The 20241-nt window shown below is 41.2% G+C and overlaps 7 protein-coding genes across 7 annotated transcripts; 4 read left to right on the top strand and 3 right to left on the bottom strand. All coding sequences in view use genetic code 11, as the record gives it.

The window, feature by feature from the left end:
* Positions 1-533: 533 nt before the first annotated feature.
* Positions 534-2152, top strand: EGR_05750 (hypothetical protein; the record flags this gene model as incomplete). The annotated part of the gene is made up of 6 exons (XM_024494999.1): positions 534-577; positions 1142-1361; positions 1391-1474; positions 1539-1720; positions 1794-1890; positions 2072-2152. The coding sequence occupies 6 exons, from the start codon at positions 534-536 to the stop codon at positions 2150-2152; spliced, it is 708 nt and encodes a 235-aa protein (XP_024350592.1).
* A 1474-nt stretch (positions 2153-3626) lies between these two features.
* EGR_05749 (hypothetical protein) lies at positions 3627-4394 on the bottom strand (the record flags this gene model as incomplete). The annotated part of the gene is made up of 1 exon (XM_024494998.1): positions 3627-4394. The coding sequence occupies one exon, from the start codon at positions 4392-4394 to the stop codon at positions 3627-3629; it is 768 nt and encodes a 255-aa protein (XP_024350591.1).
* A 2460-nt stretch (positions 4395-6854) lies between these two features.
* EGR_05748 (hypothetical protein) lies at positions 6855-7316 on the top strand (the record flags this gene model as incomplete). Its single annotated transcript, XM_024494997.1, has 2 exons — positions 6855-7023; positions 7183-7316. 2 exons carry the CDS (start codon positions 6855-6857, stop codon positions 7314-7316), a joined length of 303 nt encoding a protein of 100 aa, XP_024350590.1.
* A 548-nt stretch (positions 7317-7864) lies between these two features.
* EGR_05747 (Transforming growth factor-beta receptor-associated protein) lies at positions 7865-10758 on the top strand (the record flags this gene model as incomplete). The annotated part of the gene is made up of 8 exons (XM_024494996.1): positions 7865-7963; positions 8453-8565; positions 8709-8772; positions 8812-8946; positions 8979-9165; positions 9212-9603; positions 9640-9873; positions 10684-10758. 8 exons carry the CDS (start codon positions 7865-7867, stop codon positions 10756-10758), a joined length of 1299 nt encoding a protein of 432 aa, XP_024350589.1.
* A 25-nt stretch (positions 10759-10783) lies between these two features.
* On the bottom strand, positions 10784-13426 carry EGR_05746 (Kelch-like protein 10; the record flags this gene model as incomplete). The annotated part of the gene is made up of 1 exon (XM_024494995.1): positions 10784-13426. One exon carries the CDS (start codon positions 13424-13426, stop codon positions 10784-10786), a length of 2643 nt encoding a protein of 880 aa, XP_024350588.1.
* An 89-nt stretch (positions 13427-13515) lies between these two features.
* Positions 13516-17223, top strand: EGR_05745 (Transforming growth factor-beta receptor-associated protein; the record flags this gene model as incomplete). The annotated part of the gene is made up of 9 exons (XM_024494994.1): positions 13516-13532; positions 13714-13944; positions 14351-14419; positions 14806-15175; positions 15604-15698; positions 15856-15979; positions 16140-16363; positions 16604-16676; positions 16897-17223. The coding sequence occupies 9 exons, from the start codon at positions 13516-13518 to the stop codon at positions 17221-17223; spliced, it is 1530 nt and encodes a 509-aa protein (XP_024350587.1).
* Positions 17224-17411: 188 nt separating this feature from the next.
* On the bottom strand, positions 17412-18971 carry EGR_05744 (Dual specificity protein phosphatase; the record flags this gene model as incomplete). The annotated part of the gene is made up of 3 exons (XM_024494993.1): positions 17412-17824; positions 17861-18073; positions 18905-18971. 3 exons carry the CDS (start codon positions 18969-18971, stop codon positions 17412-17414), a joined length of 693 nt encoding a protein of 230 aa, XP_024350586.1.
* Positions 18972-20241: the final 1270 nt, after the last annotated feature.

The following is a 20241-nucleotide window of genomic DNA, read 5'->3' as shown; positions in this document are numbered from 1 at the left end:
GTCTGGGTCAGCCGTCGCGAGTGGTACAGTGGCCAAGTCGAAAATAGCTCTTCGCCAAAACAGAGAGTTAAACAACCATCATTTTACGTAGTCAAATATGTATGGAAATGAACAAAATCTTACGTTCAGAAAAGCTCTAAGTTTACTGGCATACTAAGAAGCTGTCACCAGGGCGAAATACAACCCGAGAAAACCTGTGTAATAGGTTAAGCGGTTATTTAAATCTCATTTTTGAAAATAGTTCAATAAAAGGCTCCTCCTTTGCACCTTCTCTTGACGGACTAGCCTCCGGGCCATGTCAGTAGCCCTGAGCCCTCCTGTACGTCACCAACAGCTAATCTGCCCAAGTATTTTCTTCTTTCGTCTTTAGGCAAGTCGCGTTGCAACACCTGTTTTGACGTAATTAAACGCCAAGTTAAGCAGAAAACCAAAACGCTATCGCGTACAGAAATTTAAGATGAAATGGTTCAAGAAAGACACAAAACAATTATGGATCCAATTATTAGCAGTTCATTGCACTAAATTAGTCTACAATGTCTAGAAGATTATGGCCACTTGAATTCGAAGAGGAATCAAAGTAATGATTTGGCTGCCAATCCATTCGTAAGTTCCCTACTATACTGCGATTTTCCATAACACAACTCACCCTAAATAGGCTTAACGAATTGATGAATTTGCCGCACACTTAAACACGGACAGTTGTGCAGGCGTTTAACAGGTTGTGGTATGTTCACACGCCAATATTTCCTTGATGAGTATTTTAGTTAAATTGCCTTTGCTCTATTTTTTTGTAGTGTACCATTCTAATGACGATAATTATGCTGCATTCTAAAAGTTAATGAAATAAATAAATTTAGCGCCTCCTTGGGTATTTGCGTGCCGCTGCTTTTGACTGTGTGCGAACATGGGTTGGGTCTTCCTACTAGCTTCCGTATTATTCATTGGAATCCTTGCTGTATGGTGTGCCGCTTTTATTTCACAATATTAGGAGGATGATTTTTCGCCCTTGAGTGTGGTAATTGAGCACTCTTTTGACAAGGGTAATTTGTTGTCAGTTGTCAAGTAATTTCAAGTTTTGTAAAGTGTTCGGCTCCTTTAAAACCACAAATCTAATTAAATTGGTTTTTTCATTACTTGTTAGATTTGATCCTGTCCTAACCAGTGTGATATTCTTATACGTCAAAGGATTTTTAGTTTTTGTACGCTTTTGTTATGAATTAGTTCCCTTCATCATAATTATGTTCACCGTTGTAGGGAAGTCGTTCAAACAAAAAGGCATTGTTTCTTCCTGGTTAGATGGAGGGGAATCCTATCTACTAAACGAACCTCCACTTACGATCGATGACCAACGTTCTCTTAAAGTACTGTGTGTTCACTATTAGGATTTTAGACTTTGGCCTTGGACGATTCTCTTTATATTATTCGTGCCTACACAAAACCCAATGCTTTTGTTCTTATGGGGTCTTGTCCGGCTGTAGGTTATGCGAGTCGATTAGGTTTTGATTGTTCATATTGCTTAACTCCCTTTTTTTGTACAGCTTTATGTTATCGCTTCCAATGGACAAATAACCCTAGTTTTGAATATTGATGCCTCGGGTTCACCAATTGCTTTATCAATCGTTGCAAAAAATCAGACATCTGATGTTGACATGCATCGTTCTACCTCTCCAACGGTGTTTTCCACGATGGTGTCCTTTCAAAAACCCACTTTTTCCATCGGGTGTGTTAGAAAACATCATTGTTTTTTTTTCTGATAAAAATAAGTCTTCTGTCCTCATTCTTTTTTCTTCTAGACCTGAAACACAGGAATACCTCGCAAAAATGGACCGGCAACGCGAGGAGAAGCTTCGTCAAGACCAAGCTGACAATCGATCTTTTCTGGCAAAATATGTAAATAATTTTCGCAATACTTTTTATGCAGTTTTCATTTAACTCTAGTAGTTACTTTCCCAATTTGACTCTAATGGGGCTTGTATAGTTCGCGTCTTTTATTCTTTTATAAAAACTTTGGTGCTGATAAAACATTGGACAGTCTTGTATACTACTGTAACTATTATTCCTGTTATTTTAGTGGATGTACATTCTACCAGCCGTCTTCTTTTTCATCCTCCTTAACTCAGCTGATCAAAATACTGGTGGGAATTCCGAGTAAACCTTTTGTTTCTGCTCCCAATCTGGCACTTCAATGGGTTGGCCTGTTATCTATATTTTGTGCTTCTTCAGATATTCAATCCACTGTGAATATAAGTATCATCTTTCGAATGTTTTGTTTTTTTTCCTTATGCAGGGTATCGCATGTCTTTGGGTAGACCGAAGTCCAAATTTTCTTTCCGTTAAGTGCTAGTGTACTTATTGCTGTTATTCTTTTTTTCTGTTTCGCAAGGTTGGATACTTGAGTGTCTGTATTCCTGTGTGCTGCTGTTACGACCCTTCGTCGCTTAGTAATCTGACACCTCTGAATGATTTATCTGAACGATCTACCTGTTTCACAATTAGAATGTGACTCGTGCGAGGTATGCGCCATAAACAATACCATAAGTACGGTGGAAATAAATGTTAACATGCGGTAGTGTGCGTTGAAGGAAGGTGGGAAGACATGATCGGCCCGTGGGAGGTGGTTTCGCCGATGAGACGGTTTGCACTTTTTTTTTCCATTTCACCCTTTATTTATGAGAGGGAACTTTGAAATTGAGTAATTGGCTTCGTTTAAAGGAACCGTTTGTAAGCTAGGCTGTTTTTTAAAAAGGTTTTCTGATCGTATAATTCTAGGTGTGTATCAGTGCATTAAACTAGTAACCGAATAATAACCAAGTTCATGTTAGAAGTTTTCTCAGGTTTGATTTACTCTAACATTTTTTTTTATTTTTGAACTGTACTTTGCTGTTTTTTAATCTGACCCCGTGGATGCACACCCTTTGGTCTCTTAGCCTAATTCATAGAATAACAGCGTGTAATGATCTCATACCTGAAATTTAAAATGTTAAAGGCCCGAGTAACTATTGGAGGGCAAATTTTCCGTTGCTGTAGAATCAATTACATCACTGAGCTTCCAGTAGTTAAATGGGTTCGCATGCTACTATGCTTCTGTCTAATGTCGTCCATAGGGTATGGGACACCGTTTGACATGTTTGCTGCCAAAATCTCAGAGGAAGATAAACCGTCTAAATGTCACACAACATTAGCTGTCCTCAGGACAAGAGCATCATAATTCTCCCAACTTTTCGAAGTTAGCCATTATGTTTTGTTACACATTTTAATGTAATCTGTTGCCATAAACGCATGTCACAGGTGTATAATGGTGATTTTGAATAGTGTGATTTGTGGCCTCCATATAACGATAATTTCACGCTAATAAATTATATTAGAAACTCTCGATCTTTACCATGAGGTAACGATGCTATGCAATTCCAGATATTTTTACCCATTCGGAGAAGTCCCTCTCTGAAAAGGAGCAGTTTAACATATATGGTGACTTAAAAATCTGAAATATCCAACCCTCAATAAAGCATAACGCTTGGCAGTACGAAGCAATAATGATGATACAGTTAATTTCGTTAACAAGGCGCTACTCAGCGTGATCATGCAAGTTGTCTGTAAATCTGCGATAAAAGTAATAAGGGGCGGTGTCAGAGGGCAGTGGTGTCTTCTTCATTGCTTGGAACTACTTCACCAGCATATGATAATACAGTGGAGCTGGGTGAAACTGGGTTGAAGGGACATCCCGTGAGCATAGCCGTGGCCTTCTGACACCCATCCTCACCCCAATGTCCCATCTCGCGAAACTTCTGCAATTGGGATAACTTTTGCCTTCGTTTCAATACTAGAGCCACCTGCCAGTCAGGCTGTGCCTCTTCATGCGATATTCGCCGAATCCCCCTGTCCCCTCCCTGTCCTGGCATCTGATGTTGCTGCTGCTCGCTTAAGATGGATGAGGTGGAACGAAAGGAGCTTAGGCTAGTTGATGAGACACTGCCTCTCTCTGTAGTCCTGAACGAGGGTGTTCCTTGAATGCGCTGAGAGAATTCGTCGAAGATAAAACTGGCTCCTTTAGTGGCTACGCGGAGGGGTGAGTAGGCCTGTCGGAAATCCACAGTCTTTGAGCGCTGCACGCGCTTAGCGTAGCTAGGCTTGGAAGAGTCTGAGAGCTTTCGTCTGCTTTCCCGATGGTCCTTGGCCTCGAGGAATTCTTGGCATAGTAGATCCTGCTCTTTCTCCATGCGTTGGCAAGCTTTCTGCTCCTCCAAAGTCAATTTTTCCATATCTAGATTGAGCTTTTTACTGGCGCTTTCATTAGCATGTTTGCAGCGTTTTGCGATCTGGCTGCTGTTTGGGTGAAATGTAATGTCAGACTTGTCTGTGATGTTGGGTGATGATGGTGTTCTTAGGCTGTCCATTTTGCATGCCCATGCTGATGCAATTCACTCTGCTTTTATTCACCCCTAACGCAGTCCCTAGTTGTTTCCATGACGATGGAATAATTTATGCATCCCTGCGTGGTTTTCCAGGGTTCTACTGTGAAATAATTGTGTCAAAGACCGCGCCATTCGTATGTCATATAGGCACACTGTGATTTTCAAAACTCAATTCTTAAATTTGATATAATCTTTCGCTTATGAAATCCACTGAGTCATTTGTATGTAATATATCAGCATTGAACAAAAAGTAGGCTGAGCTTTTTGCTGTTCAAAACGGCGACGTTGATGAATTGTCCTCAAAATAACCTGCCATATTCTACAACTCAGTTGTTTATGGCCAATTATAAATTCAGTTTTAGGACGAGCCTGTAGAAATCTCAAAGCTTGCGTTGAGTTAGACTTGCATGGCGAGCCAGGAGGCGACGGTGATAACTTGTATTTCTAGCCAAGTCGGAATCACTAATGAACTAACCGTTTTCGATTTTAAGCCAAAGGGTAATTTTATGAAAGGGCATAAATTTTGTACCGTATAACGATATGAAAAGGAACGCATCTACAGATATACATAATGGCTAGGTTTCTTTATCCATGCATATATTTGTGGTCATATTTACCGAAAAGGAGTCGGTAAATAGGAATAGAATTTCAGTACCAATTGAAGTAGAGAATTGCGATTAGGCACCAAGTTTATTAGCATCAGGGTTGTCGTCGCACCCATTTTGCGTTGATAAGAGCGTGACATCCGAATTGTCACTAACGAAGGAGGAAATGATGCTCATGATATTTTCAAATTCTCCTCTGTACCAACTCAGACGCTAACCTTCCTACTCTCCCCCACCCCTTCGGCATTGACAGGTCAATTCCTAGAGGCGCCTTGGAAGGATAATTCATTTTCTATTTAATCATGCATGCTAAATGGTAATACGACTCAATGGTACTATTATTGTAAAACTGGGTGCCACAGCTTTCATTGCAGGCATCTGTAGCTATTCATGTAGGACTGCCTGGGTTTGTGCAGTGTAGATCCTATTTGTATGATATCAAAATCGAAGGATGGCTGTTTAGTTAGGGAACAATGGCCCCTTTCTGGGTGAAGACACAGCAATACTAGAATGCAAACGCCGTTTCGAACAAAAATTATACGTAAACGTCTCTGTCATTTACAATGAGCTATCTTCGAGGCCATAGTATTAGAAATATTAGTGTCTGACGTTTGCAGTGGTGCAGTGCGTTGGAAGCTAGCACAACTTTTACAAAAATACAGGTAAAATGAGGTAAGTAGGGTGAATTCACAATTGATCGGTGCGCTCACCCTACAGGCTGTGACTTCCATTAGTCTAGGCACAAAAAAATCACAAAAAGTTGTGATTGATTGTTAGCACTAGGCACATAGCGTAGGTTACACGGAGATTTAACGGAATGAGAAATGACTTTGTTTATTGGTTAAAATTAAGATAACTCAGGCATCAAACTACTAAGCACCAGCTCATGCTTATGGGTTATCCTAGGGAGACTACCAACATATAATACATACCATTTGTATATTTAATCGATTAATATATCCAATTTCGGAAGTCAACATTTAGCATGTTCTCTTCTAGCCTCGGCCCAGTGACACGTAGACGCGTCCTTTGGATCCTTTTCCATCAAACTATCTGCAAATGAGAGCGATAAGGATTACCTACGAAGGATGGTGCTTTAGAGCAGTGGGAACCCTTAATGCATTTCTAGGGGTGTTTCAACAGAGAATCACCTGATCATTCTAGGCCTTTAACCACTGATGGTTAATAGTTGAGAATATTAGTCTGCGACGTGATGAGCATAAAACAATTTTTAAGAACATTCTGATTTAAAGTTCAGAGCCTATAAAAAGTACTTCAGGAAATAATTTAATGAAGGGGACCCGTTGTGGCCGTAATGACCGGATCTGAGAAAAAATGTGCGTGTAGAAGACATAGGAATCGAGGTGTATTGCAAATCTCTTTTAGATTGTGCAAACGTTCTACCATTTTAAATTGTTTACCTAAAGTGCAATGACAATACCTGCGAGTATAAAAAAACGAAGTGACAGTCAATATGATCAGTAGACGTTAAGCCTACCGCTGTAATCTTAAAATATTCTTCGCGAAAGTCTCACCAAATCCAAGGAAAGCGATTATTCACTATATCAATGAAAACCCTATGACCACCATTCCAAGTGATTAGTTGGTTTCTGAAAAAATAACATTCAGAAACAAGAGATAGTTGTAGGTTTGAAAATGAAAATTCTCTCCAAAAAAAGCAATGAACCATACACCAGAACTCAGTGAAGCACATAACCCCAAGCACCACATAGACCTGCTACGGTCAACATGTGAGCTTATAGTTCCGGCAACAATTCACCGATTTACACAACTAAAACTTGTGTTATCTGAAACGTAAAAGGTTAGTTGTTTAACTATGGGCTTTGGTAAAGGGACCACTAAGGTGCTCTACCATAATATATTTGTAGCGTCCCGAGACTCCCTGAAGACGAAAGAAGACACAATACTCGGGCAAAATATGTATTCAGTGCATAGAAGGTGTCTGGGCTATTGGCATGGCCCAAAAGGCCAGCCCACCCAGCGAGGTACAAGGGGGCTAATTCAAAGTACAAAAGTGGCGCCTCACCAGAACCGAGGGATAAACCACTATCGTATTACATATTCACCGGGCGGGCCGGTCTCGGGGACATGCCAGTAGCCCCAAGCACTACTGTAAAACTTGTTATTTAAAACGTTATTTTCAGAGTGGAGACGGGCAGACGTATCCATCCCTGTGACTGAGGAGCGGTCAGCATCTCTGAACCAAAGAAATGTCCCAAGTCCAAATCTCCTTATCCTTGTGCCCATTCACCATTTACTCTACGAAATAAACATATAAAAACCAAATCAGCCTACGTGTTTTAAGGGCATGAAGGCTAGGGAAGATGAGCCAAGCGAGCCTCGTCCTACCCTACTGTATGTCGTGTGTATATATTCTGCACAAGCGATGTGGCTGCCTTCGTTTAGGGGGAATTTGCAGGTCGCTATAGCTAAGTGATTAAATCAAAAATTGATGAATTTCAAAAAGAACACCATTGGACCGAGTTGAAATCATTCAAAACAAATCGCTCTCAGCTTTTCTTGACGCTTTAGTCCTAATTACTCAGTATTTGTTTCATTATCTTTTACTTCCAAAGCTACAGCAAATGATATCTTTTTGATTCTGATAAAAAAGCAGCAATTATATTCTGTGTAAGGTGGATACTCATAAAAATGGCCTTTTTAGACTTTATTACCAACTAATCATGTGTAATCAGAGTTTCTGTCATGTTTTTCTAATAATTGTGATTAGGGACATGTGTGAATTAACTGATGACCTTGTTGGTTTTATGATTTTGTTGAATTGCCGCCATATTTGGCTAATGGATGCTCCGAATTTTGCCGTATATGACCAGTCCGATGAGACAGTACTGTCCCGGAATAAAGCATTTAGCATATGTGCTCTTTGCTCTTTTGGAAACATGCTTTTTTGGGAACTCGCGAAGGGTATTCCACGTATTTCGTATCTGTTATTTACCCATGAAAACCACATTCTAAATGCATATTGAATTTTTTAAAGAGTTAGGATTTCATGCCTTCGCATTATGAAGCTTTTATGCCTTTACTAGTTCTCTTCAAGCGTAACTTTTGGCAGATGTCCTTTTATTGAGTGAAGTGCCTTCAAAGTAAAGAACATCTCTTGTTTACTTCCTTTTTCTCATTTTATTTCAATGGCTTGGATTGTGTTTTGCTATGGCTTCAAACTTCTTCGACCTTTTCTCGCTCATCCATACTAGTAATATCTTTAGGTCTAATGTCGGACTGATTTCACTTGAAATGCGCATTCCCGTTCAGTTTTCTCTGTTCGAATTTCAGGTATATCATGCAACTTGTTTTTGAAGAAGTTGAAGACCAGAAAACTTGCTATTCATTCAGTGTTGTGTTTTCACGTCGGATATCTGTAGTTTATTGGTTAAATATTTTACAACTTACTAGGAAACTGCCATCATTCTACTGCAAGCCTCTCAGTATACTGAACTTGTTGCTGCCTTGTCGGGAAGAAAGTTACGATTCTTTGATGCCGAGAAGTTGGAATGTTCAAATTTGCGGTCGGTATTGGATGGGGTCTCCACTTTCTCGATTGTTGATAGTTCCCTATCGACTGAGCGACATTCAATCGTACTTCTTGCTACAGTGATTTATCTGTTTAGCTCGCTGTCTGTAGCGAAAATCATATTCTTTATGTTTACAGAGTTATAAAATCACGTTGGGATTTGGTGAATACTATTAATCTCCCTTCTTCGGTGCTTGCTGTGGTGCATTCGCTAGTTCCTTTTTTCATTTATTCCTTTTAGAGATGCTTGGATAGCTATGCGATTGTTGCGACGAGTAATAAGTATTTTGGCGTCAATCTTAAAACGAAAACATGTGATGAGATATTTGATTGCAGTGGCAGTCGTGTTCAGCCCCTTATAGAGCCTGTGTCCAAGGTATGTGTATGAGATTTTTTGTACTTTGGCAGGATGAATTTTTGCTCTCAGGTCCGGGTTCACTAGGAGTTTTCGTCGATACTAATGGGCAGTCTAGGCGTCCACCGCTGACGCTATCTACTAATCTGTTTGCCTTGTTTCATCGCAAGCAACTAGTCTTCGCAGTTGACGATGAATTCGTCTCTATACACTGGTATCATTTTCTAGTTTTTAACACAAGTCCTTAGTGCTAACCAGCAAAAGCAGATCCAAACTTTGATTGTAGAGAACGTTTGTGCCGCGTGCATGTCTTTAAGTCGGAACATGGTTTTCGTGGTGTCGCAGGATACAACCAGCGGTGCGCGCATGCGTGTTATTCGACCAGAAACTTGGGATCTTGAGGCAAAGAGACTTATTCTGGCTGGCTGCCTTTCCGATGCCTCTGATCTTATTCACAAGGAATATGCAAAATTAGCTGAATTGTGCAGTCATCGTCCTGCTACCAGCAGCGGAGCAAAGAATATATTCACTGCAGTATGTCATGATTCTTCGGTTATTTTTTCCTTATTCCAGCGATCTAAACGAGTTTACACATTAATGGGTCTCTACCTATTCACAACAGGCCAATTAACTCAATCAAGAAAATTTTTTGAAAAATCCTCGCTAGATATTCGGGAGGTATGGTTTTTTGTGTTAAAATTCAAAGTCACCTAGCTGTTGTGTCGTTATGTGGACTTGCTTCCCCGTGACTATGCTTATATTGCTGATCCAAATTTGAATATAACTGCGGCTGCCAAAGCAAGCTCGAGCACATGGGCCGGTGAACCACTATCCAATATCTTCGATCTAAGCGAGAACCTTGGTATTTCCGTCAACGAATTCCGGAAATTCCTCTTAGATTTCTTACTTGAAAACCGTCGTGGAAGAATATTTTCCAAACACGCCCAGGTCAGCACGTAAATACTTCTCTAATTGACTTTATCCAGCTCCATTGGTGCCTCTAATCTCTGTTTCTCCACCAAAATATGGCTTTACTTAATGACTAGATGGATTTTCCTTTAACTTATCAGTACAGATCTGTAACTCAAAGTTACCATTCCTCTAAATATATAGTGAATCTAGGTAATTTGTTCTTCTGCATTGTTCTGCTTTCAGGTAGCGACACCATCGTTGCTGCCCCTTTCATCCACATTGGTGTAGTTATTACATTGTCTCAAGTGAAGCATCTCTAGTGTATTTATTTTTTAGTTATATCGAAGCGGGTACTCTATGTAGTGTAGATTTGGGATTGTTTTTTGCATTGTGTTGCACCTATAGTCAGATTAAATGGATTGATAGATCATCTCCTAAATTACTTCATATTTTTGTCATTGTCACTCATTAAAATTGAAGAACTTTAGTTACTTGGTATATTGGTAATTTCGGTTGAATTTGTTTTCTGCCTCTAGCTTTTGTTAACACCCCGTTACACGTCTTAGTCTTCGTCATAAACGCAGGCTTGCTATTCTACCAAATAGCTTTTCCATTAAGTGTCCCTTTTTTTGAATAAGTCAACTCGCCGTATCTATCATTGTTTGTGTTCATTTTCACGTTATGTTGTTCATTTAGAAACGTTTTAGTTTTTCTAAACAAACATTTTATAATGCGTATTATTTTGGAGGATATGCCTTCAAATACTGCAGGCTTAATATCATCCTTTAATCAAGCACGCTCTTAGCTAGAATCAGCACAGTTCTTGAACCATGCATGACCAAATAGCCCTCACCAATACTGGTGACCGCTGTTCTTCCTGAAACAAAGTCCTTGCATATAATCGCCTTGATGATTCTGTGATTCTTGTGACGTCTGCCTTTCTTACTTAGTACTCAACCAGCATGGTCCTCTTTCCAACCCGAACTTCAATTTTTCCATTCTCCTCTCCTCCATCCTCAGCTTTTTCTTTTTCTTCATTCTGGGGCATCGACTCGTGTACATCCACTATGGCGAGAATGGTATTCGATGCGCTTCTCTTTACTTTCCATCGACAAGGCCCCACACTTTTAGGCGTTCCATTCGAGACTGTCGCGCTGGAATCTGGATTTGATTCCCCCGATAAAAGTGGAATGACTTTGTCCACTCCATTGATAGACACACACCGATGACCCCATAGGGGAAGTGGAAGTTGAGCTCCTTTGTGCCAACTGTCAAACGTTTCCACAGGCAACTGTGGACTGAGACTTGTAATACCGTCGTCGCCCTCACTCACCGGCATCCAAATGGGTGCGTTGACGGAACTGGGTCCTGGCGTGCTCTCATTTATCGGATGCTCGGAGTTATCTCTCTCACCTCTCCATGAATGGCGCTCCTCGCCTATTTGAATTCTTCCCACCCATGGTCGCCAATACTCTATGTCCGCCGTACAGAAGGCTTCACCTCCACCGCCTATGCAAAAGATCTTGTCTTCATGTACACACGCTGCAAAATCAGCCCGTTCAGCTATGGATGGCATTAACTCCCACACACCCTCTTCTGGGGTGTATCGTTCCACAGTGCTACTGTAGCCCAGAGCGACCACAGATGTTGTCATTCTCGCTGAGTTATCTCCTCCCCCACCGAGAATGTACAGGTGGTTCTGGTAGCAAACTGCACTAGCGTAGTAACGCGGTTGCGTCATCGGTTGTATCATTGTCCACTGGTTAGTCTCTGGGTTGTAGGTCTCGCAACTGTTTGTCAAAGACTCCATTCTACTCTCCGTATATCCACCGCAAACATATATCAGCGAACCGACCGCATCACCGGCTGGAGCTCCTCGGGGAATTATCATGCGTGCAACCTCTACCCAACCATTTGATTTACCCTTATCCAATGCAAGAGCCTCTACAGAGTCAAGGACTGTGCGATTGTTATCGCCTCCAATTGCATAGAGCGTTTTGTCTTTCAAGTTTACCAAAATCAAGTCTCTACGAATATCGTGCATTGGTGCGCAGCCTTTCCAGCCTCGACTGCTACTGTTGCTCTTGAGTTCATACCGAAGCACTTCCTGGGTAGCGTGACCACTTCTGCTTTCTCCTCCCGCAATGTAAATAACTTCGTTATCCACATTTGCGATTCCGAAGCTCATGAGAGGATGCGGCAACACGAGACTTGATTCCAACTCGGTGTTGTAGGTTTTCCACTTTTTCCGACGTGAATCTAACACTCTGACATTTCTACATGGTTGACCGTTCTCCCAGCCCCCAAATACAACGATTGCTTCATGTGGTACTCTGGGACCTAGAGTAGACCAGTTTTTAACTCTCCCACTGTCTTGGTCTCCTAATCGGGAGGATAAAGATCGGAGGTTTCGTGTCGTTCGAAGCAGACGCCGTCGTAACTGCTGAAGCATCCAAACACATCTGTTTCGTGATTCATAATTACGAGAGGAATCGGGAATGGTAACCAGTGAATTCCGTACTACGCCATTGCCCGTTCGAGTTGCCTGATGATTCCTTTTCATTTGCATCCCTGGAAGCTTCAATAAACGATTAATTTCATCTACTTCTAACTGATCGAGTCTCACGCAATGTTCGATTAGACGTGGAGTAAACTTGAGCAGCGCGTCAGAATTTTTCGATTGCACACTGATCCATGCCTCTATTATATCTACTACCTCTGATTCAGCGCGGACATTTAGCCTGTCCGAGGCAAGAAGGAATTCAAGTTCGGAGGCGCTAAAGTGTGCAAAACCCCTTGAAAGCGCCCTTAGTGTAAATTTGCGAAAATTTTCATGCATGAATTTTATTAGCACATGACCTGCTTTTTCATCAATCTGACTTATGTTAGTGTTTGTGGAGGTGTTTGGAGCTGTGAATATAATTTTCCAGAGGGTCCAGCAACTTTCTAAATTCAGATTTGTTTTCAAGTAGGCGATACAGTATTTGTGAAGGCTTTCCATTCCGTAAGTATTTGCCACTCGCAAGCCACACGTTAGATTGCATTCTGCTACTGTCGTTGTCAGGTGCAGCTGTGCGGTGCTCAGGAGTACTGTATTTGTAGTACCTCGGAGGTCTTCTTTGTTTTTTGATTTTTCATCCCTTCTTTTCGTTGGCAAAGTTTCTGATCGTTCAATTACGGTGGTGGTGGATATTCGGCACTCTCCCAAGTGACAGAAATGAATGGCGAAAGCCAAATCATTGACGTCAGTGCTAAGATGGCAATCAATGAGTAGTGGATGTTCTTTTGAATGCTCACGTTGGCGATGCTGTTGATCTTGTCGATTGCGCCGCCTCTTTTGACGCTCGTCAACTTCTTTAATCAGCCGACGGAATGTAAGACTTTGTGTGGCAAGCTTGTAAGCATTGACATATATAAATTGACGACCTGAAACTAGTTTTAGTGGGCGATTCAACGCCCATTGCATCTTGTAACCAGAAAGTAAATTTACAGGCAGTTCACGAGAAGTGGAAGGACATTCTTCCCATCTCTCTCTATCTCCGCTCTCAGCCTGTGGGATCCATTTAGCAGTTGTGTCATCTCCATCCATTGACTGTATTTTTATGTGCCAGGTCAAAATACCGCCTTTATGGTAAATCAAATTTATTGACTTTTCCTGACAGCCGCACCTTTACTACCATGCGTAACCAAAGTGGGTAACACATGGCCAATTTTACGAAGGAAATGCTGAGGCGCTGAGTTGGTGCTTTGCCCTCCAAGTGCCGCTGTAAACATAGTTTCCTACCGCACTCTACCAGTACCATAGCTATTTCACTTAGCACCACTTACCCGTAAACTTATTTCCTTCATAATTTAATCATCCTTGTCTTTGGTGAGTTTTCAGCTTGTCGAAACTGCAATTCTAAAACTATGTGTACATTTGGCCGAAAACAGTCCCTTCATCCGCGGTTGGGGCTATGAGAGCTGGGAGGAGTTGGTCAACTCCTTATCAAACGTTGATGTTGAAGATCTCTTGATCTTTCTCGAAGGGCATCATGCATATCACGTTAAGGCTTTGTTGTACCGATGGAATGGCAGTGTTGAGGCCGCTTTTGATATTTGGAGGAGGTAACTTGTTTGTCAGATTTCTTACTGTATTGGATTCCCCTTTACCCTTATGCCGGGTTCCATTGTCTTTGACTCCTCTCATAAAATACATCCCTGCTAGTTTGCCTCAGTGCATTTAGACCTCTAGGCCACTTGCTCACATCAGTCGCTTAAATCCATTTTGAGGGTTTCAAGGTGCATTAGTTTATTTACCCTTAATTTTACTGCTTTACGTTAATGAATAATTTGTGTTTGATTTTGGATCCAGCAGTTTACTAAGGAAATAACTTAAGTGTTGGATGTTAAATGTGGTCATTTTTTCTTCATGATTACCTCTTGCTTAGCCATTTCGTATATTCACAGTAATCTCCCACCACGATATTTATGTCAACTCTTTCCTGTTTTAAAACTGCTGTTTTTATTTTAGTCTAGCACTTGAAGTCTTAACCGATGTGCACTTTCCTGGTCCAGATTTTTTTACGGATGCGCTATTCACGTAAGTAAATTTTATCCGTTAACATGTACTTGTGCAATTTCTGTTCCTTTAACCCCTGCACCAAGTTTCGATTATGTTACTGACATCTAGAAAAGCATAAAGCAGCTTTTTTGTTAAAGGTAAATAAAGTAGAAATCTTCGATTCTTACATTGCTACTGTCTTGAACTATCTCCAGTTTCTTCCAGTGTATTTTATCTATTTGTCTTTAATGTGTTTGTTCTTTGCAGTTAAACTTTGCTCTCCAACCCCTCTGGAGTGCTTCTGTTATTTGCTATAATGCACATCCAAAAATGAGCTATTTTGATGTGACATTTGGATGCTTGACGTTATTTTATCAGAAAGTACTCTAATCAGATATTAGCCCTGACACTTTTAATCTTTCTAGCACTCTGACATCACCAGATGCGTGCAAATGCCATATCTTTTCCTTCATTGACCATCACGGAGAATCTGGTGGTGTCAACAGTGAATCCGCCTTAACAGGTAGCACAGTGTACGTAGAACTCGTCGCGCGCCACCTGCAGGACCTTCTGAGTGTAGGTGGGGAGCGCGCTGCGGAGCTGGCAGACTGTCTGTTGCAACGCCTCGCCTGTATCACTAAGTGGGACGGTGCTGGCGCCTCCACAAACACTGCCAATGCTAAGGCCTCCACTTTCGTCTTCGCGCCTACCAGCCTCCTCAAATGCCTTCTACCGCGGTATCCCAGTTTGGCGGAGAACTTTCTTTGGTATCGGATCTTCAAAGCTGGCGATAAGGTAAAAAAGATTCCTTTATTTTGGGGTGCTTTGTCAACTGGCTAAATTCCTACAGCCCGACATTCTTGAAACCGATGTTATTGCTTGATGTGTTTTTACGTTAAATGTGTTTTTTCTTTGTATTTTTGGAGTCACAAATTCCACGGTAGCTCAATTAAATAAAGTGACGACTTTGTTGATTCACCATCTTCTCCTGTGAAAAAAAAAAAACATTTAATGTGGTTTTGTGGGTTCCAACTTCTGAAATTGCCATATTGGTGTCGTGCCTTTCACTATGCAATTATTTGAATGAAAATATGGTTGTTTGAAACCCTTCTCAAAAACGATTTCTCCTTTTATATAACTCGCTTGGTGAGTTTTTTTGCGCAAGTGGTTGAATATATACCGCAGCTTTAATAAATTGGATTTTATTTTTTAATCCGATAAAGGAGTCTTCAAGACATACACTACTTGCTGAGTTGCAAATGGACCTCCTTCTTAAGTATGCTGAAGCAAACGATGCTGAACGCCTTGAGAGGCAAAGGTAAATCGACGACTCATTGTTGGTCGGTACTGCCAAACAAGTAAATATTTCGAATTCCTTAATCCCTAAGCAAACACAATTCTAATTTGAGTATCTTAATGTTTCTCAATTTTACTGATACCTTGTTGTGTACAGGAATTTTCTGCTTTTTTCTAAGGCGCCGCTTCCGATACACTCTTTCTCAATTGGAAGACTGCCAAACGGGAAAACTTCTGGAAGCCTTAAAGTCATCGCCTTCGGCCTCTCTTTTCGCTGAAGAATATGTCACTCTTTTGGGCAAAGTACATCCGTCTGCTGGCAAATTTTAATTGCGTGTCTTTTTTGAACTTCAAATTAAATTGTTTGTTGGCCATAGCCTTTACACAAAGGCATTTTCACCTCAAATGCCTCGGACTTTTGAAGTTAGCTATTGTTCAATCTTTAGTTTTCCTTTTTCTGTAGCTCAAAAAATACAACGAAGCATTGGAGCTCCTTTTGCTGAGGAAGCGCGACCTTGATGCTGCTCTGCGCTTTTGCGCGTGGTGTGCTACCTTAGAAGCACGGCAGAAGGTAGCAGAACAAAGTGTTCTTTGGTGTCATCAAGATAAAAATGCTTCTAAGGCCTCCTCTCAGGTGCCTTTGACACCACACGTCTACACTGTTCTTATACAACTTCTTCTTTGCAGGTTAGTTTACTCACGGATTATTGGCTTTGTGCCTCACACAGACATCCACTACCAACGTACACTTTGAAATCCATATTCTGCGTCAACTGATCACACCTGCCATCGCCCTTGTGTACAAGTCCGGTTCGAAATGGGTCTTCATTAAATTTAGCTGTACATACTACGCAAACTGCAGTATACTCGATTCAATGCTTCGATTTTTGCATGGATAGCCTCTCACGCATTCGATTCTGTCTTCAGCTCAGACAAGCTTCTACTCGAACAATCAAAAAAATTGTTGGAGAGGGATATCCCGAACCTCGATTTCGTGGAGGTAATTTGTGGATAGCACTGATTTTTTTAAAATCCCGTTTAACCAAGATTGCCATTGCTCTAAACTAGTTTACTAATCGTGCTCATAAGAAGAGTTCAGTGGAGCTCTTGGGCAAAAATCCTCCATTATTTGCAGTCTCTGTCGATGCATACCCTTTAAAAATATACCGGTGACCGAGGTCTCATCGTAAGATCGACTAGTCTTACTTGTGAGTTTGCAGATCTGCAAGGCCCTCCCTGAAGACTGGCCTCTCACTAACACCGCCTCCGCATTCCTGACGCGTGCGCTCAAGTCGACGCTGACACGCGTATCCGCTTCCAACATGGAGCTTGGTCTGGCTGCGCGCCTTGCCTCTGCATCGCAAACAGAGGCGGTGGCTTCCATTTCACACGGACTTCCTGTGACTGAGGCATCCCTCTGTGCCTGTTGTCAGCTCCCCTTGAGCGCTTACGGCTCCCATCGACCCTTCGCCTGGATCCTTGCCCCTGATCATTCTCCTTTTAGCGTTGTCCATCTACACTGCCTCCAGGCGGACAGCAAACTATGAGTCTTTTTCTCATTCTAATTATTCTTATCAAATTTAAAATATCGACTGATTTCCTATGCGTTAGTGTCCTAATCTCGCTAAGCATTTCTGATGCTAAATATATGGGAATGAGTCAGTATTAAAAAACAGTTTATTAATTTAATAGACAGAATAGATCATGAGCTAACACCAATTAAAGTGAGGCATATTCATTTTTTTATTCTCGTGGGGACTATTTCCTCACTGAGGGCCCGCAGCTGCATTTTAAAATTAAGATTTGGAGAGATGCTTCGTGCGTCATTGACAGTTCTATAGGCGATATCGAAAGGCATTTGGTAGAGTTTGATAAGGCAACCGATGAGGACAGATGGGGCGCGAGAAACGCCCACATTGCAATGAATGAGCAGACGACCATGAGAAGGGAGCACCCTCTCTCGTATGAAAAAGCAGCAAGAGGTAATAATTGGCATCAAGTCCGCCTGCATGTCATCATACAAGGTGCAGGACAAGTACTCAAACTGATCCTCAAATTTATTTTCTGCATAGTTGCTTATCAAGTTAACGATGTGAGTTATCCCCTTATCCTGCAAAGTGTTAAAATCTTCAGCAACGTCTTGCGAACCTAAAATGGCAGTATGTGAAACCATTGCACCCATACCGAAATAATAGGTGGTACCTTGCACCAATACTTCCCCCACTCCCAGATCAGGCTCGTTGTTGACTATGAAACCGTATCGTGATATATCGTCGCTGAGATGCCCCGATCTCGTAATAGTGGAAATAACGCTGCCATTGCGATCGGTAACCAGCACACGCCCATCCGGTGTACGAACTTGGACAGTTGTAGACCGTAAAAGCCTTTGGTCGAAATCTTTAATTGAGTTGTTCAACGCCAGGATTCAAGCAAAACTGGAATTAAAGGATGGGAATATAACGGTGAACACGCGGACTATACGTATCATTTGAAAGAATTTCTCAGAAATGACGACTAGCAAAGATGACTCAATTTGACCCTAAAGTCACAAACTGAAACCCACTGTTAAGTCAATTTAGATAAATGGAAAAAGGCTTAGAAAAGGCAAGTATCCAGTTTGGGGCTCCGGTGGTTATGTCAACAACAAATTAGGAGATCAAATCGTCTCACCGATGCTTCATAAGTGCACACTAGCCTTCCAAGGCGTAAAACAAAGAATACTAATGCCACAAAGGTAATTTTGAAACTTACTAGAAAACAACTCAGAATTTGTAAAAACTCAAATTTTATGGAAGAAAACGTGTTCAAAAATAAATCTTAGCAAGCTAGTGAAACAAAATTTCCAATAAACGTTCCATGTAGAATATAAAAAGGTTTTTTATACTTCTCAAAAAGTATTAGGCAAAATAAACATGATCCTTGTCAAAGTGTTTCAACAGAAAATATTGCAACAGGTTCATTGTTCACCTTTTCCTCCTAGACCCCTAACTTAAGAAGCTGATTAGATAACGTCATATTTATTGATATTCGTAGACGCAAGAATCTGTCGAAGGTGTGTCCTTTTCATATTTTAGTCTACCTTGGGGAATCCTAACGAATCCTTGAGTGTTTCTCACCTGCAAGGCATATTCAATTAATTTAGGAATTGCATTATCATACACTGCACCTCACTAAGCCTAGAGTTTGGATAAACAAATTGGCATGAAAGATCGCATTCTGTTTGCTTACAGTCGATGGAGACCAAACAGACTACCGAATTACTTGGTCGTTGGCCTTCTAACTTCTCTTGATTCATCCTACACGCCGGCAGACAAAATGTTTTTAATGCCCTAAAAGCAACCCAAAAGCTAGCAATTTTTAACCATTGAATAATCTTACATTTGTTTCGTTACGTTACAATGTATTCCTAAGTCCCAACTTTAGATGGATTTTGTCACTTGGCTCTCGAGCATTGAGGAAAAGGCAATGCACTTCCTTTGGCCGATGATACACAGACCGTACTCTTCTTGAGTTAGTGGTCACTCGTTTGATGCTTGTCCACAATTTCAAGCTGTTTAGCAAGAAAGGCATCATAATATTTCCGCTCAAAAAAAGTCGGACTCATTTTTCTGTAATATTATATTGGTTTAATGTACCTTTCAGGGAGGAGGCAAGAAGGAAATTCGAATCGCGTGACCGGATCGTCCTCTCCCGTACCTAATGACTGCCACCCCCCCCCCCCTCCTTCTTGAACGTTGTATTTTCCCTCTCCATCTTTTTATCTCTAATAAATATGTCCAAAATGAATCAATCGGGCTTGTCTAAGAACGCTAGGAATGGGGAAGCGCAGACCGATGAGTCTCGCTCCACATTTCCTTGTTACTTTGGCATTGTTGAAATGCTGTCAAGTTGGCCATTCGTACTTAACTTGGTCATTGGAAGCGCAAAGGTAGAATTGGTTCCTAATGTGGTATACCTTTTATGGTGAGCAAGCAGAAAAGTTATTTCTTTAAGTCATTTGCGCTTATAACTGTAGCACTTTTGGCCTTTTGCTTTCTAGTATGCCAAAGCAGCATAGAACAATTGCTGTATGCTTATCAGCATGCATCAAATCCTCAAGTAAAACTTGCGATGAGTCGGTTCTTGCGCGGTCAAACATAGTGAGCAAGGTACTAGATTGCTGCAACTAGCCTTTTCACTTTCTCAGATTTTTTCCCGAAGTCACTTTAGGTGTAATAATTTACTAGTTTGCTTAGCTCTGTGGTCAATTACGTGTACAGTTAGGTCCTTATAGATCGCACATTTGCTTGGTTGGAAGTAAATATTCTGAGTTATAACCATAGTCTCACTAACTTTCATAGCAAGTCACTTTAGCCGCAGTTTTTTAATAACTTTTCTGCACCTTATTTGAATGTCAGAATTCACTTAAAGTATAATAAAATTATTTTATGTCATTTTAATGACTGTATTTCTGTGTAATGCGATGGTTGCTTATCTCTGTGCATTAGTGAGGAGCCACTTTCGACTTGGCCTCTGTACCAAGCTGTGTGCGCCGGCTCGGTCCGGGCCGTGCCGGTAGTTCAAAT

The sequence above is a fragment of the Echinococcus granulosus genome, assembly GCF_000524195.1.
Source record: "Echinococcus granulosus chromosome Unknown EG_S00045, whole genome shotgun sequence".
In the NCBI taxonomy this organism is placed as follows: Eukaryota; Metazoa; Platyhelminthes; class Cestoda; order Cyclophyllidea; family Taeniidae; genus Echinococcus; species Echinococcus granulosus.
Note: the sequence above shows the minus strand (reverse complement) of the source record. Positions and strands in the feature narration are given on the sequence as shown.